Genomic DNA, 15,383 nt, shown 5'->3' on the forward strand with positions numbered 1-15,383 from the left:
GTGGTTGAAATTTTTTAACCTTACAGTTCTATAGGTTTAAAATAAGAATTGTTTCAAATGGATATACCTGTCTGTCAAATTCTCCCTTAAGTGGGATCCTATTTTGTATATAGGACTGTCAAGCCAAGAGTATGAGAAAAGATTGCACAGCCTTTATTGTGGGTGGGGATAGATGGTAGGGCTCCCTTTCTGCTTTTTATATTTGAAATGGAGGTGAAATTTCCCACACCATCTCCTGTTTGGCATTTTTGCTTCCTGTGGCCAGGTGCAGATGAAAGAATGTTTTATTACCCTTTCTAAATTGCTAATTCTGGCTGAACTACTTTGCCACGTATCACCTCCACACTCAGTGCTGAAAACTGAGGACTCAGGATATTCATATTTTATCCTTAATCTCCTTGTAGTTAAATTAAATTAAATTTTCATTTTTATTTAATTGAGCAATCATTATGTTAATTAAATGCACAACAGTTAATTATTAAGTATGTTTTTTATTCAAGTGTAACAATATTTAATAAGATGTGTCTCCTTCACTGTTGAATCTCCTAAGAATTGAAACAGAGTTTCACCTTTCTGTCTGAATATCCTTCCTTGATCTTCAATATGGGAAATGTGCTCATTTTTATTATTTATCATATAAATATGTGTGATCAAAACATTGTCAGTGCTTTTTATCTCTGCTGAAGAAGTAGGATTTTTGACAAACACCTTGCATTTGCTTTCCTCAAAGAAACTTTATCTGGCAGAAATCCAGAAGGCATATACCTGTTTTTCTCTCTCTCTGTTATGAACTTGCTTACATTCTTGTTTTGGTTATGAGAAAAATGGAGGTGGGGAAAACAGGCAGAACCTCCTAGCCTAGAAAATTTATGCTTTTGTGTCAACTAAATATGGTGTGGGTGCCTTAATCACAAGAGCTTCTTTTCTCTCTGGGAACTTCCCATATTGTTATTCTCGTAAAAATTGTTTACAGTAATCGATTAAGTGCAAAGTAGGAAAAAAATTACTTTATGTACACAGGGATGGATTCTCCATTTGCTATTTTTTTCAGGTGATGCTTCTGCTTAGTTTTCTGAAAAGACCTATATTCAGGGATAGGCAAAATATGAAATTCTGTGTTGTTACACTAGGCACTTACAAGGAACAGAGACATTATTGTTCAGTGACAGAAATCTGTACAACACCTCCTGTGAAAAGAAGAACGTGGATGGTCATGAACGTGGATGGCTTCCATGTGTGGCAAGACTAAACAAAAGATGGTTGGGGGAAACTGCCACAGGAGAGCATGGAGATCATGTGTGGCATAGACAAAGCAATAGGAATTGATTCTTTTTCATCATATAGGAGCTAAGAGACACTTAAATAGCAGGATTTGGGAGTTTTTTGTTTGCTTGCTTTTTCCTGATGCAACGAATTCAACTTGAAACTACCACAGGACAGCAAGGAGGCTGTTATATCAACAGGCGGAGTAAAACCCACCTGGAAAAAGCCCCAGTCTTGTCTAATAGATTCAGAAGGTGCAAGTAAACATGGAAGTTTAGTTGCAGCTTCCCACTCAGGCAGCTGTGAGGGATAGTCCACTGGGAAACGGGAATGAGTTTCAGGAAAACCTTTTGGCTTCCCTGGGTATCAAAGGTATTCAGCCTCAAAGGCAGAGGTGGGCTCCTGGGCTAAAGAAAGCTTTTATTTTACTCAGACTGGCAGTTCTTCTTTTTGTATACAGTTCAAGAAGCAGTAACCTCTTTATGCCCTAAACGTGTTCAAGCTGAAGAATTTGGAGGTGGAATGGAAAATTCAGGGCAATGACTCATTTAATGTTTTTAAAAGTAGAGGTGCAGAGAGGTAATGCCTTCTGGTAATTACAGTGCCTTTAGTCTGTGAAGGATGCATTCAAAGAGGAAACCAGATGATCAGAAGCGAGCAGCATCATTGCATTTAAAGAAAAGTGTTTTTTCTTAATGTTCGCTCTTTTTTTAAAGTTCTTTCTAATTTTTACTTGTTTAATTGAAGGGATTCAGATAGGGAACTTGTTTGTAGCCAGTTATTAACTGGGACAGATAAACACCAGATTTCTTGCATATTGGTGTCTGGTCATATGTATCCAGTGTCTGATGTGGATATGGAAATACCAACATTACAAGTTAGTTTATTGTGTTTATGTTTCCAGTGGTTTCTCTGCAGCCTGTCAACTTCAGCAGCCCACTGCTGAATAGAAATTCTGAAGAAAGCAGAAAATCGTGATTGTGTGTGTTGAGAGGGAATTGGACAGTTATACTAAGAGGGAGAGAGCGATAAGGGAAAGGAAATGTTACAGGGAGAAAAAAAGAGGAAAAAAGTATTAAAAAATATTAACTCAATTTTCAGGATGGCAAGAAATTTAACAGTAGTGTCACAGAATGTCTGCTGATACCACAGTGGGTAAATGTACTTACCCATTGTCTGAAGAAGTAGCTGAAAAAGCAAGGTGACAAAAACTGTAGGTGACATGCTCTTATTTAATAGCATGTTTATTGGTCAAGAGGGGAGAAGAGTGTAGGACGCACTTTAAAAGGATCTTATCTTGGGGGCTGTCTACTTCAACTAAAAGTAAAATATGTTGTTGTAATAGGATGTTTTCAGGAACGCTAATGTGCCTAATTAAAGGCATGGAAAGATACCTGTACAAAAAGAAGTTAAAAGTAAATAATCCAAGACTATTTAGAATGGAAAGACTCAAAGTGAAAGGGCCTCAGTGGCAGAGGCAATGCTCATTTTCATTTCCTTACAATAGGAGAAGGGAGACAGTTCAATGACAGTGAAAGACAAAACCCTCAAAACTAGATCTAAAGGAAAAGACAGCACCTTATTAACATAATGTTTTCTTCACCTTATATACCCATTGTACACAGAGCAAAGTCACTTTCACTGGGAAATTCATCAGTTGTTGGTAACACTGAGGTATCCACACCAAATATGTGTCTGTGTGTGGGGAAGTGAACCAAATGTGTGTGCCCAAGCCATGATTGGATGTGGCTGGATGCTGTGAGAGACACCATGAGGATGTGAATGGGTCTGTGCAGGGATTATTAATTTGGAATGATTGAGTTGAGTACCATGGGAACACATCTAGCAACTTTCCAGGGCCATCCACACGGGAATGTAAGCTAGCTGTGCTTGCTTTTCCTAGGTCTCCAGTCGTCCATGGGGGTCTGTGGCTGCACGATTTTTGCCATTAAGTGCAGAAAGAATGTATTGTGTCATACTCTGTTGTAAAGAACAGCCACTAGGGCTGGGAACGATATTTTCCTTGTAGGCTGCTTGTTTGATAATTAGCCCACTTGAATTACTCTGAACTTAATTGAAGACTCATAACAGTCAATAAAAAAGATGACTAATAGACCCTCTGAACTTCGGGTCTGGCAGTCTTTCTATCATTGTGAGGCTTATTTTTTCATGCTGCTTAGAAATCTATTGGTCTGTGTGGAGTACTACTTAAATGCTAATAACCATATTCTCCAGGACAAAGCCCATAGACATGCAATCTACAGCCATGTGCTTTTTTTGCTGTCCTGTTTGAAAAGTGTAATGACCTTTTCTCATCTCCTTCTGAGTAAATTTTACCCTTGAAATCTGAAAGATTTGCTTACAGTACACTTGAGTCATCCTGTCACTGTACTTCTCTACTGATGCTGTTTTACGGTATTCAGACCCTGGGCTATCAAATCAATAATGCTTAGAAATTGTCATGACTACATCAATGGTTCAGTTTATCATTGCCAGATATTTTTTCCAGTCCTCAAATAGTTTGCCTTTTCTTTCTTCCATTTTTTTTCTTCCAGGGTTGCAGTTTGGGGAAAGATGCAACCTTATCCCAGGCCTTGCTGCTGGTCCAAGATCTTTTTATGAAACTACCATAATGAAAAAAAAACATTACTTAACAAAAATATATCTCCTCTTGCTGTGGATCATTTTTGTTCTGCAGTCTTGTCTCAAAGTGCAAATATTGTTTATTTCTCTGATGCAGGAAAAAGATTTATTTTTTGTCTCAAAAAACTGTATGGAAACTGTTTAAGTCTCAGAAAAAGTAAGGGATTCTAATAAGATGTGAATTAGATTGTCAAAGTTATACTTGCAATTTTTTATAAATTGCATCCTTTTTTTTCATTCAGCTAACAGTGATTAAGATTTGTATTCTTCCATATGGTACATATTCCCATTGATGTTCCTAAAACAATCATGGCATTAGTTGTATTACTGTCCATGGCATCCATCTTTCCCTTTGTTTCCACACGACTCTCAGTTCATCTGCTTATATAATTCCTTCATCTATTTTCCATAAGAAATCATCTCCTTTTACTTTGTATAGGAATTACATGGATGCAAGAGTCACCATGTGACAGCCCTTTTTGCATTTCTTGTGGACTTGGCAGACTCTCACATGAAAAGGAGGGCTGCCCCTGGGCAGGCTGAAGCAAGAACAGGAGGAGGTCATGACCTTAATTCTGCCTTTAACACCTGCAGCTACAGAATTTTGGGACAACAATTTAAATCATCAAACTCCCTCTACTGTGCACTTTACTGTCTGTAGTTGTGCTTGACTTTATCACAAGAGAAAACAACAAATGGAAATTCCTTACAAATTATTTACTACTCTTTAGATTAAAGGCAGCCTTAAAGATTTACAGTTTATCCCCTCAAACACTACAGGTTTTTTGGCACACTGTAGTTTTGACAATTGATATGTTTCTCTTTTGAATTTTCATTAAATATTCTCCCAGAACTTTACAAAATGAAAAAAAAAACTTTAATGCGTATATTATGTCAAAGGCATTGTGCTGTCAACAGCTGCCATGCTGTTTCCAGTTAAATTGTTGTGTTTCAGGTGAGCATCACAACAGAAGTCCTGAAGGCCGCCTTCACTGCCACATTTGCAGGTGGCCCCCAAGGAAGTTCTAGTACTGAAGAACGTAACTAGATATTTTTCTCTAGCCATTACCTTTTAACAAAAGGTAACTGCAACTTAATCCCTCTCCTGCCACATTTGCAGTGCTCAAAAGTTAGAAGTAAGCTGTGGCTCTCTCAAAGCCGCTTCAGCTGTCCTGGTTGCAAGAGGTGGATCCATCTGCCCCAGACCTGGGTGTCTCGTGCCATGCTGGACACCTGCAGGTATCATGCCCACCCTCCTGGTATGGCAGGTGAAGAACAGCAGGCTTGATGTGGGCTCTGCTTCTTGTCTGCCAGGCTCATGAAGGTGTCTGCGCCATCACAAGACATGTGAAACAGCAAGAAGTGATTTAAGTCTCTCAACACTCACCCTAGATGAAGGAGGCTGAGGCAAAGAGGACTGCACAGTTGTCAGAAGTGCAGCGAGTGGGGAAGTGTCCACTTTGCGCTAGGAGGTAGATCAGCAACTGCCCCTTCAGTTTTTGGAGAGGAATACTTCTCACTGCTTGTTGTAAGATACCCTGTATTAGAGGAAATACTGAAATGGAGGATCATCAGGAAGTAGGCTGGCATGACAATGGTTTGCCATGTCTGGGCTTCAGCACAACGTGGGGGAGGAGGGTGCAAGATGTCACAGAAGAGGTGTCTTGTTCTCATCCATCAGAGCCATCTGGCCTGGTCATTCTGCTGAGAGTTGCCTTGAATGCCTTGCAGTGCTTCTGCACTGGAGGGACGTGGCTGAATCAGGACTCAGGAGGAAGCTGATGAGCACAAAACAAGCTGCAGAAGCATGTATTGCTGGGTCAGCCAGCAGAAAGAAAGAAGTAGATAAAAAATAGTAATGGGATGCTTTCATAGAAGACTCAGAAAAAACTTCTTTGGAGTCAGTGAATTAAAGCCATCTGTGATAAGAAATTGGTCTTTTCATATCCTTTGAGGGGAGTGCATATTAGAGCAGCTGGGTTAATCTGCCACTGCAGCTTAGAACAGTTTAAGAAGGAAAGTCTTGTCTTTTTTGTGGTTATTCTTTTAGTTAGAGGTACAGTGTTCAGGATAAAATTTGGCATTCAGTGTGGAGCACCATGAAACAAATGCATCATATGAGTTCTGAGAGTTATTTTTTTCTCTCTCATGTAGTATTTACCGTATGTTTGGCTTGTTGGCAATTTAATCAGTCTGGATAATCTTGTTTTGTGACAAACCTCCTAAATCACAAAGGAAGGATGCAGTTTGTATGGGTGGAATGGGCTCTACAGGGATATTTCAAGTTGAAGAATAAAAATGAGAATTAGACAATACAGAATTCATTGAAAGCCAGTTTTCCTGCTGCTCTAATTTCCCACAATTTAATTTGTGTGCCGTCAAAAGCAGCTTGGAGTTTTCCAGCAAGATGATAGAACTGTGGGCTAGGCTAAACAGAGAGTCTAAAATGTGCTTAATGCATTCCAGTCCCATCCTGTAAAAACATCTCGTAGGGCCAAATGCAGGCAGCATAATATCCCAGTGAATTGGACCATTAAATAAAACTGTGAAGTCATAAAGCTGTAGCATTACACTGAAATTAAAGCATTTTCACCTTTGAATTATGGAAATAATTTAACAAGCATTTAGGAAATCTGCTTTTCAAGGCTGCATTAAACTATTCCACGTTATACAATAGAAGATGTGGCTGCAGTCTCCTATTTGGTTTTGAGTGACTTCCAGCTTGTGTATAGTTTGAAATTTTACCAAGCTGAGAAAGTAATAAAAGAATAGAATGGAATAATAGAAGATAAAAGTAAGCAGTAACCTATGCCTGGACAACAGCTTTTTAATTCTCGTTGCAGATTCAGAAGTGCAAGGAGAGCTCATTAAATGGAGTAAACAGGAAAAAATTTTGAAGTATGGACAGATGTAAAAATACAATGATAAATTCTTAGTTGAAATACATGAGAAGAGAGCTTTATCTGTGTAGTTGACCAGTTTCCAGGCATGGAAATGACTAGAAGGAGGTAATGGCACTCAGCTTGGTTTGCATCTGTGATTACAGTGTCATTGCCTAAAAACATAACGTAAACAAAACAGAGTGAAGATTAAATAAAAACCCCTGTGTTATGAAACAGGAACAGGTATTTGAAGCCCCATTTTCAGAAGATGCGAGCATTATTGCTGTGGAGATTTAAAAGCCAAACATGGAGCTAAAGTGCCGACAGCTGTTGCACTGCTTGCTGGAGTGATCTGTGGGCACGTTCAGATGGCAGCTACGTGTCTTACACAGGTCTTGAACCTGCCTGAAGTGCCAGATCACAGATTATTGTCAGGAGGCTTCAGAGGACCTGTCAGCTGAGCACTGAGGGTAGAATTCCTTGACCTCATTCTGAGGCAGGCAGCGATATTTTGGGAGCAGCTCCAGCTAAACTTGTGAAAGTGAATTTGAGAAAACAGAATGATCTTTTTCTAATTATTGCCAAGATTGAGGTGGAGAAAATGGGGTTTGAATAAGCCCCAAGGGCTGATCTGAAAGGCGATGGTCTTCAGAAGAAATGCTGGGGTTGTTTTTGAGCAGTTTTCTGATCTATGGAAGCAGATGCAATGGTCTTGCTATTGTCTTGGAATGGTTCAAGGATTTACTGTCCTCCAGCTCTTAGTTACTCCTCCCTCAGCCAGTGGAGATGCAGGAGGGAGCAGTGTTGGCTCTTCTACTCTTCCCAAAACAATCAAGTTTAAATAATTTTCAGTCTCATTTGCTGCATTTAAACAAAAGGATGTCCTTTTGAAAGAAGGAACTTTGTTTTTTGAGGTTTTATACTGTGATGTGAATGTAATCCTTTATTCTTCTAGCAGGTTGTGTTTCACTTTGTATGCATTACCTCACCCCTCTACACCTCATGTGCTGCTTTCTAAAATGGAAGTATTCTTTCCCTGGGAAGTGGGAAGAAACGTGACTGAGATGGTGGAATAGATTTCTCTTCCTCCTCTCAACTTGTTGCCACCAGCCCTTTTGTCTTGTCTCTGTGTTGTGTTGAGCTGCCCTTCTGATCCCAGGTTTGCTTGCCGGTGGCTGTGACTTTCCTGTCACTAGATCAGTGAGGCAAACAGGTATCTTTCTGGAGAAGATGAACTGATGGTCACGTTTGCTTCAAAGGTGAAGCACAGAGGGAAACTTTGAAGTGACCACTAAAGCACAGATCTGATCTGTATCAGTATTAAGCCTAACAGACTAGGCATGTGTAGATTGGGAAATATCTGAAATGCAACTCAGAATTCTTCTCTTCTGCTATAACTTTTAAAACTCCATTGTGATATACTTGCTAAATCACAATTACTTTGAACAAAAAAAGAAACTTGATTTGTTTTTCCTTTCCCTTTGTAAACTAGAGGATGAAAAATAGGTTAGCTTATTTCTTAATGATCCTGTGGAGAAAAGCAGGTCTAGAATGTCAAAGTTCAGATCTCAGAAGAACAGCTGTGTGCAGCTGTAATGGTAACAAGACTGTTCAAAATTAATGAACAGTTACAGAGGAAAATAAGAGGAAGACCTGTCACATTGCCTGTCCAACACTCTTGTTAGTGAGTGCTGGCTGCTTACAGTATGTTTGCTGATACTTTGTCCAGCCTCATTTCAAATATGTCAATTAAGTTTCCAACACTTTTTGGGAAGACGGTTTTGTGCTCTGCTATTTTTAATAACTTTTTCCTAGTAATCCTTCTTTGCTTCTAAATTGCTAGCTGTTGATGCTCTTGACTTCCCACATACCCACATGGCACCTTTCTTGATGCACAGCCTGGAAAGTATAGTAGTGTTAACCACTGAAGGCTGCTCTGCTTCCTGAGCAGCACTGAAGCCACTATTGTGAGCATTGATTTTTATTGCATTTTCTTAAAATTATGTTCAGAACTCTCAGTGGGGAGGTGCTTTTGACTGCCCATCTGGAATTTCAGCAACCAGTTTATTCCATCATCTCCTGGTTTTACTTACATTATCAGCAACTTGGTGTTTGTCTTTTTAGTAGATATTTCAGTTAAAGCAGAGGTTAAACTTCTACCAGCTTTGTGAGAGGAAAATTAACTCGCTCTCAACTGCTTCTGAAAAATCCACTCTGTTCTTGTTGATATTGCCTTGTGAGAGCAAAAGAAAACAGAGGGACTGGCTGATAAGGATCACTGCTTTAAGATGTACAAGATGTCTGTTATGAAGTCATTGAAGTATATCATGTTGGAAGCAATATATGTGCAGGGTATTGTGCTACAGTGTTCACTGTGATTACAACCACTGGGAAAAGTATTACAAGCAATAAATTTGTAGTATTTCTTATCATTTTAATCTGACTTCTGTGTACCACACATTGCAGCAGTGTTTCTTTGAGCTCCAACTCCAAGGGTCCACAAGCAGCTCCCTGAAGTCAACAGGAACCACAGAATTGCAGACCTATGAGCAAAATTTTCTGTCTACCGTCACAGAAATTATGAGAGGGTTGTGAGTGAATGTGTGGTTTGCTGTGTGTAAACTGTTCTTACAGTTAATGCAAGTTAATTTCCCTGTGACTTGCAGCCAGGTCTTGGAACAGACCCCTTTAAATAGTCTCCAGATGGTTGTTGTTACTTGCCTGTCATTTGAATGCCTCCATAATGACAATCCATTAAATCATCTGAGTGTCTTTACACAGATAGTCCATTTAGGATTTTTATACAGCTATTAGCATTCTGTTGAAGTAATCTGGGGGATATTTGTAGCTCAACAAAAAATACTTCAACTGCAATGCATTGTAGTGTCCACAGAGCTACTGGGCTCATCATGCCACTGTATTGGGGAGTAACTGGAAAGATCATGCTCTGCAAGAATTCAGGCCAGGTAATGTGGTAAAACCACCTGAATCCTTAAATGCACGGTTTTTAAGATCAGCTTAGAAAAGATATGATTCATTGTTATCTAGGGCTTCCCTGATGAAGAATAAATAACAAAATAGAAATCTATTGCCTAGATCTTACTTCTGCCTCGGTTACTGTCTTTATGTTTCTGCAAGTGAGATCGAAATCTCCTTCTCATCAAATGTTTGAAAATGGCTGCCTTAAATTTTTGCCCTGTCAGTATCTTGTAGCCTCCCTAGGAAAGCAGGGTCTTGATAAAGAGGAAATTTTCTGGATGTGACCCTTACTAATAGTGTTGGGCATGTGCAGGGCTCCTGTGAATCCTCATTGAAGAGTTCATCTTTGTCAGCTCAGCAAATTGTCTGTTCAGGTTGTCCTTGCTGCCGTGCCCATTGCTGTACCAGAACCAGCTGGGAAAAAGCCTGCCTGGAAGCTAATTGCTTTTAAGTGTGATGATCTCATTATGCCAACCCCAGTTCTGGTCATGAGCTGGGTTGTAGGGTGCAGGTTTTGCTTAAGCCTAGATTCTGCTTTCTATCACCTACACAATCCCTTGCTCTGCCAGTAAATGCAGCGAAGGAAGCGAGAATGGGCTCCCCAGCATGGAAAAGCATCAATATTTACAGTTAACTACAGATGCCAAGTCATATGGTGTTCTGTACCATCATCCAAGTAGGGCATCACTCAACTTATATGCAGAAAAGTCTGAGAACTGAGTGAAATGAGTGATCTGACTTCCAGCTGGGTGATAAGAACATACTCTCAGTTTAGCTTTCTGGCAAGACATTGTGCTTTCTGCTCATGGTGAGTTTGTGCAAGCTCATCAGCCACAGTTCTCTGCTTCCATTTGTTGTTACAACAGCATGGGCTGTGCTCTCAGGCAAAAGGTGAATGTTACCCCTGTGAGCCATATTACTATGTGTTTCCTCTCAGGGACAAAGCCAGTTGAAAGGTGTTGCAGTGGGGATCCTGCAACACGCATATATCAAACCAGGAGTCCCGTGGAAAGGAAATATATATGGACAGACAGATTCTTGATAGCTGTTTCAGAGATGTTTATTTCTCCAGCCGCATGGCCGGGGCTCTGCTGAGGAACTGTCCCAGTCACGGGACCAAGGGTCCTTCTGCCCGCGCAGGGGAACACAAACCAACCAATGGGAACGAGGCTGAGCAGGGGCAGGGAAGCCCCGTGTCTGTGCCCTCAGGGCCCCTCTCCCAGGGCTACACAGCGGGGGAGGGACCCCAACACCTCACCCGTTTTATTTTAATAAAAGGAGAATGAAAACAACTGGATAAACATAACAAGAACAGTTTCAAAACAAAACAAGCCACCCTCCTGAGTCTTTAAATGTCCAATCAGATTCTGTGGAACATCTTAGGGCTGACAGAAGGGAGACAGGACTCTCTGAGCATGCTTTGTGGGGAAACTGAGGCAGGAGAGGGTTTAACTTCTTCCCTCCCCCTTTTCATCCCCCACTCGGCATTGGAAAGGGATTTTTGGGGAAACAATTGGCAAAAGCATGGTTTTGTGAGGGAAACCATGGGTGAAAAAACGGATTGGGAATACACTGGGGGTAATAGGACATAGGGTAAAAGGGAAAAGTGGGATTAGGAAAGGGAAACTGTAGGGGCGGCTTACAATGGAGATATTGTCTAACATGACTACGATTTTTTTGCATATATACTGCCTTTTACAGAAACACCACCAGGCCCAGTGACCTGCGATGCTTGTAACCCTTTTCTCCCTAGTACAATATTAAATTCCACCACCTCTCCATCTCCCAAGCTTGGGATGCATTTTTCAGGGTTATTGTTTTTAATAGCAGTTCTATGCACGAATATGTCTTGCTGGTTGTCACACCTTGTTATAAAACCATAATTTTGCTTAACATTATACCATTTTACTATCCCTAAGGTCTTAGTTACTATGATTTTTTCCTTTTTCCGAGTGGCTGCTGTTTTCTGTCTCGCTGCGTCTTTGCTCTCTCCTTTGGTCGCTCCCGTGTTGGAATTGTCGGGGCTGCTGGTGCCTGCGCGCTCTTCCCGGGGTCGCGTTCGGGGCAGCGCGGGCCGGGCCGGGCCGCGCCGCTCAGTTCTCCGTGCGTCGCCTCCTCTGGTCGCAGCTTCGCTGCCGCTGCCGGGCGCTGCACCCACGTCTCGGCCGGGCCCCCGAGCGATGACTCCCCCGCGCTCCGCTCCAGCGCGTGTTTCGGCTGGGCGCGGCTCCGCTCCACCGCCACTGCCGCCCGCCGCTGCCCGCGTGCCGCCTCTCTCGGCCGGGCGTTCACGGGGCTCGCTCCACCACGCGCTGCGCGGGACCGGGCAGGCACCGCCGGGCCCCGCCGCGCCTCGCTCCGCCACCGACACTGCGGCTCGCGTGGCTCCGCCCGCGCGCGGGAACTGCCTCGCTGCTGCTCGCAGAGCGCTCGGTGCACGTGGCCTGGGTCGCACGGTCCCTGCGCCAGGCTTCCCTTCGCCAAGACACAGCTGACATTGTTCAACAGTCTCGGTAACTAAATAATATTCACGAAAATATTCTTCCATCGGCATATATTTTGACTCCAGTATTAACTGTGTCCAAACGGTTTTCCAAAAGCCCTTGGTAAGAATTAAATCCCAAGAAACATAGAAAAAGTTCTTAAACAACCATGCCAGGAAGTGTTTCAGTTCTTTCTGAGCTTGAATCAAGCTAAAATTTACAAATCGTTGTTCAAGAATCATTTTAAGTTTAAGATAAATGTCCATATGCGGCTCTGAGAGCCAAGAGTCTTCCCACCGTTCCTCCATAGTTTAGATACGGAATAGCAAAGCAAAACCAAGAAGAGGAATCCAAAGTTTCCAGGGTTTACTCACACAAATCAGTCGCTTAGGGATCGGGGATCGTTCTGCTCTCCATTCTCCACCATTTGTTGCAGTGGGGATCCTGCAACACGCATATATCAAACCAGGAGTCCCGTGGAAAGGAAATATATATGGACAGACAGATTCTTGATAGCTGTTTCAGAGATGTTTATTTCTCCAGCCGCATGGCCGGGGCTCTGCTGAGGAACTGTCCCAGTCACGGGACCAAGGGTCCTTCTGCCCGCGCAGGGGAACACAAACCAACCAATGGGAACGAGGCTGAGCAGGGGCAGGGAAGCCCCGTGTCTGTGCCCTCAGGGCCCCTCTCCCAGGGCTACACGGCAGGGGAGGGGTACCATCATCCAAGTAGGGCATCACTCAACTTATATGCAGAAAAGTCTGAGAACTGAGTGAAATGAGTGATCTGACTTCCAGCTGGGTGATAAGAACATACTCTCAGTTTAGCTTTCTGGCAAGACATTGTGCTTTCTGCTCATGGTGAGTTTGTGCAAGCTCATCAGCCACAGTTCTCTGCTTCCATTTGTTGTTACAACAGCATGGGCTGTGCTCTCAGGCAAAAGGTGAATGTTACCCCTGTGAGCCATATTACTATGTGTTTCCTCTCAGGGACAAAGCCAGTTGAAAGGTATCTAATTTTATTCAGATACCTGGTAATAGAAGAAGCCGAAGGTCTCCTGTGCTTCCCAGGAAGTTTCTCTTTTGCTCAGCAGGCAGTGTAGCATTTGCTTGAGCTGGTTCAGGGAGAAACATCTTTGTGGGCCACATAGACCTTTAATAAAGACAGACCTATTGGTCTTCCTCACAGAGTGACCATTTTGGAGCCTGGGATCCTGCTGATGCTATCTCCAATGCAGTAAAGTGTTAGATTTCAATTGGGTTTTTTGTTCCCCCCTTGCTGGAAGTGTTTTGCTGTTAACTTCTCATTCAATCGTTTTCCATTTAACAGAAGATAAGATCTGGACTGCAGTGCAGCACAACAGCACAGGGCTGACCAGAGTGCAAGGAGCTGGTCCAGAGAAGCCCTACACCATGTCCTTCAACTACAACAGCAGTGCGGAGCAGCTGGAGGCCGTGATAAACAGTGCTGAGTACTGCGAGCAGGAGGCAGCCTACCACTGCAAAAAGTCACGGCTCCTCAACACCCCGAGTAAGTGCCAGCATCCCAAATCATTCCTTCTTAACTCCTATGGGTTATACAGCAGGTACAGGCCACACTGCAGCTGAGGAGAAAAAAACCTAAACCAATAAAAAACCCGAAATTAATAGTAACAATACAGAATGGAGTGAAAAACCTTTTACCTTTTTGGATTCTACTGTGCAGTGCCTGTGCTCTGGTGCAAGAGAGTCTGAGCTCTGTAGTTTTCACTCTCTAAGTCCATGCATGCCCAGACTCTGAAAACTTCCACAATGGAAAGTGCTACCTAGAAACCACAAAAAGTGTATTTAGGTGATGGAAAACAGATGTTTTTATTCATTTACAGTTTTTACCTGTATATTAAAGATAAGAAGCATCCAGATTGCTCCAGACTCATAATCTTATGCCGGGGAGGGGTCCAACCTCTTCTGAGTCCCACAGCCCTGAATATGATGTTTAGAGTGCTTGGTAGTACAGTTTCTGGGGCAAAAAATAACTTTCCCCTTGCAATAAAAGGAATACATTTTTTCCCTTGGCTTAATGTAGCAGAAAAAAAGAAAGCAGAGGGTGTCATCAGGTTGTGTTTCTCTGCAGTACCAAATTCCCAGTGTCTACTCAAGATGTCTGGCTTCTAGTCAACTCTGTCTTGATGTCAGGATTTTATGTCTGTTTATCTGGAGAGATGAATGACATTAAGGGCAGACTTCTCAATGTCTTCAAAGTCTCCTCTGTTACTGTTACTTTTAATGTCTGTATGGTCCTGGTGATTATTTGATTATTAGCAACTCTTAAATTTGTTTGTAGTTCAGCAGAAATCGCATGGAAAGCCTGAAGGGGAGCTTGCAGTGGGAGTTCCTATTGTCTTAAAAACATATTGCCTAATGAGATGTAGCGAAACCTCTCCTGGTTCCAACAAAGTTACTATATAACTGAATGTTTATGGATCCAGTAATCAGATGCCTTACAGTCAGTTTATTTTTAAAAGCTGTGAATTATGTCTTTTGTTATCATCAGATTTACCAGCCAAGAACTGCTTGTATTGCTAATCTTTTTCTAAAGAATGAAATATTAATATCAGCATCCAGGGTAGAGCACAAACAGAAAACAAAATGTGGGCATAACTGCTCATAAAGAAGTGGAATTGATGTCTTACAAATACTTCCAGTGTTGCTGGCTTCTGTATCCTACACCACACTTGATATGGCATGAAGATAAAACCCCACAGGGATTATTTCTAAAATGTTGTTTTAGGGATGAATGCCAGAATATTAGAGCAGGTCTGCATGTGTTTATTTCTGCACATTTCTGTGAGACGCTTGGTTGTGTGTATGCAGGAACATACACTATGAATGGGTTTTGAGAGGCCTCTTGTATGTGGGGCCTCTCTAAAGCTGGGGGCACTTCCTGAGAACCAAAACTTTGGGGAAAAAAAAGTAAAGGTAACTTTGTGTAAATTGACAGTATGTAAACTGTGCATCTTCAGGGCTAAAGCTATCAGACAACGGGCAGACTGGCTAAGATGGCTCCTGACAGGCAGCTCATCTTCCACTTGTCCAGGACCAAAGCTGTGGCTGATTCCTCAAGGGAAAGGACGTGTGGATGGTGTCCAGCAGTC

The 15,383-nt window shown here is 42.1% G+C and overlaps 1 protein-coding gene across 1 annotated transcript in view; it reads left to right on the plus strand.

The window, feature by feature from the left end:
* CNTNAP5 (contactin associated protein family member 5) overlaps window positions 1–15,383 on the plus strand; it is a 275,472-nt gene that overhangs the window by 181,438 nt on the left and 78,651 nt on the right. The window contains exon 13 of the mRNA XM_039554726.1: window positions 13,580–13,780. Coding sequence (XP_039410660.1) covers window positions 13,580–13,780 — 201 coding nt within the window. The remainder of the gene's footprint in view (window positions 1–13,579; window positions 13,781–15,383) is intronic.

Source organism: Corvus cornix, chromosome 7 (genome assembly GCF_000738735.6).
Source record: "Corvus cornix cornix isolate S_Up_H32 chromosome 7, ASM73873v5, whole genome shotgun sequence".
Classification (NCBI taxonomy): Eukaryota; Metazoa; Chordata; class Aves; order Passeriformes; family Corvidae; genus Corvus; species Corvus cornix.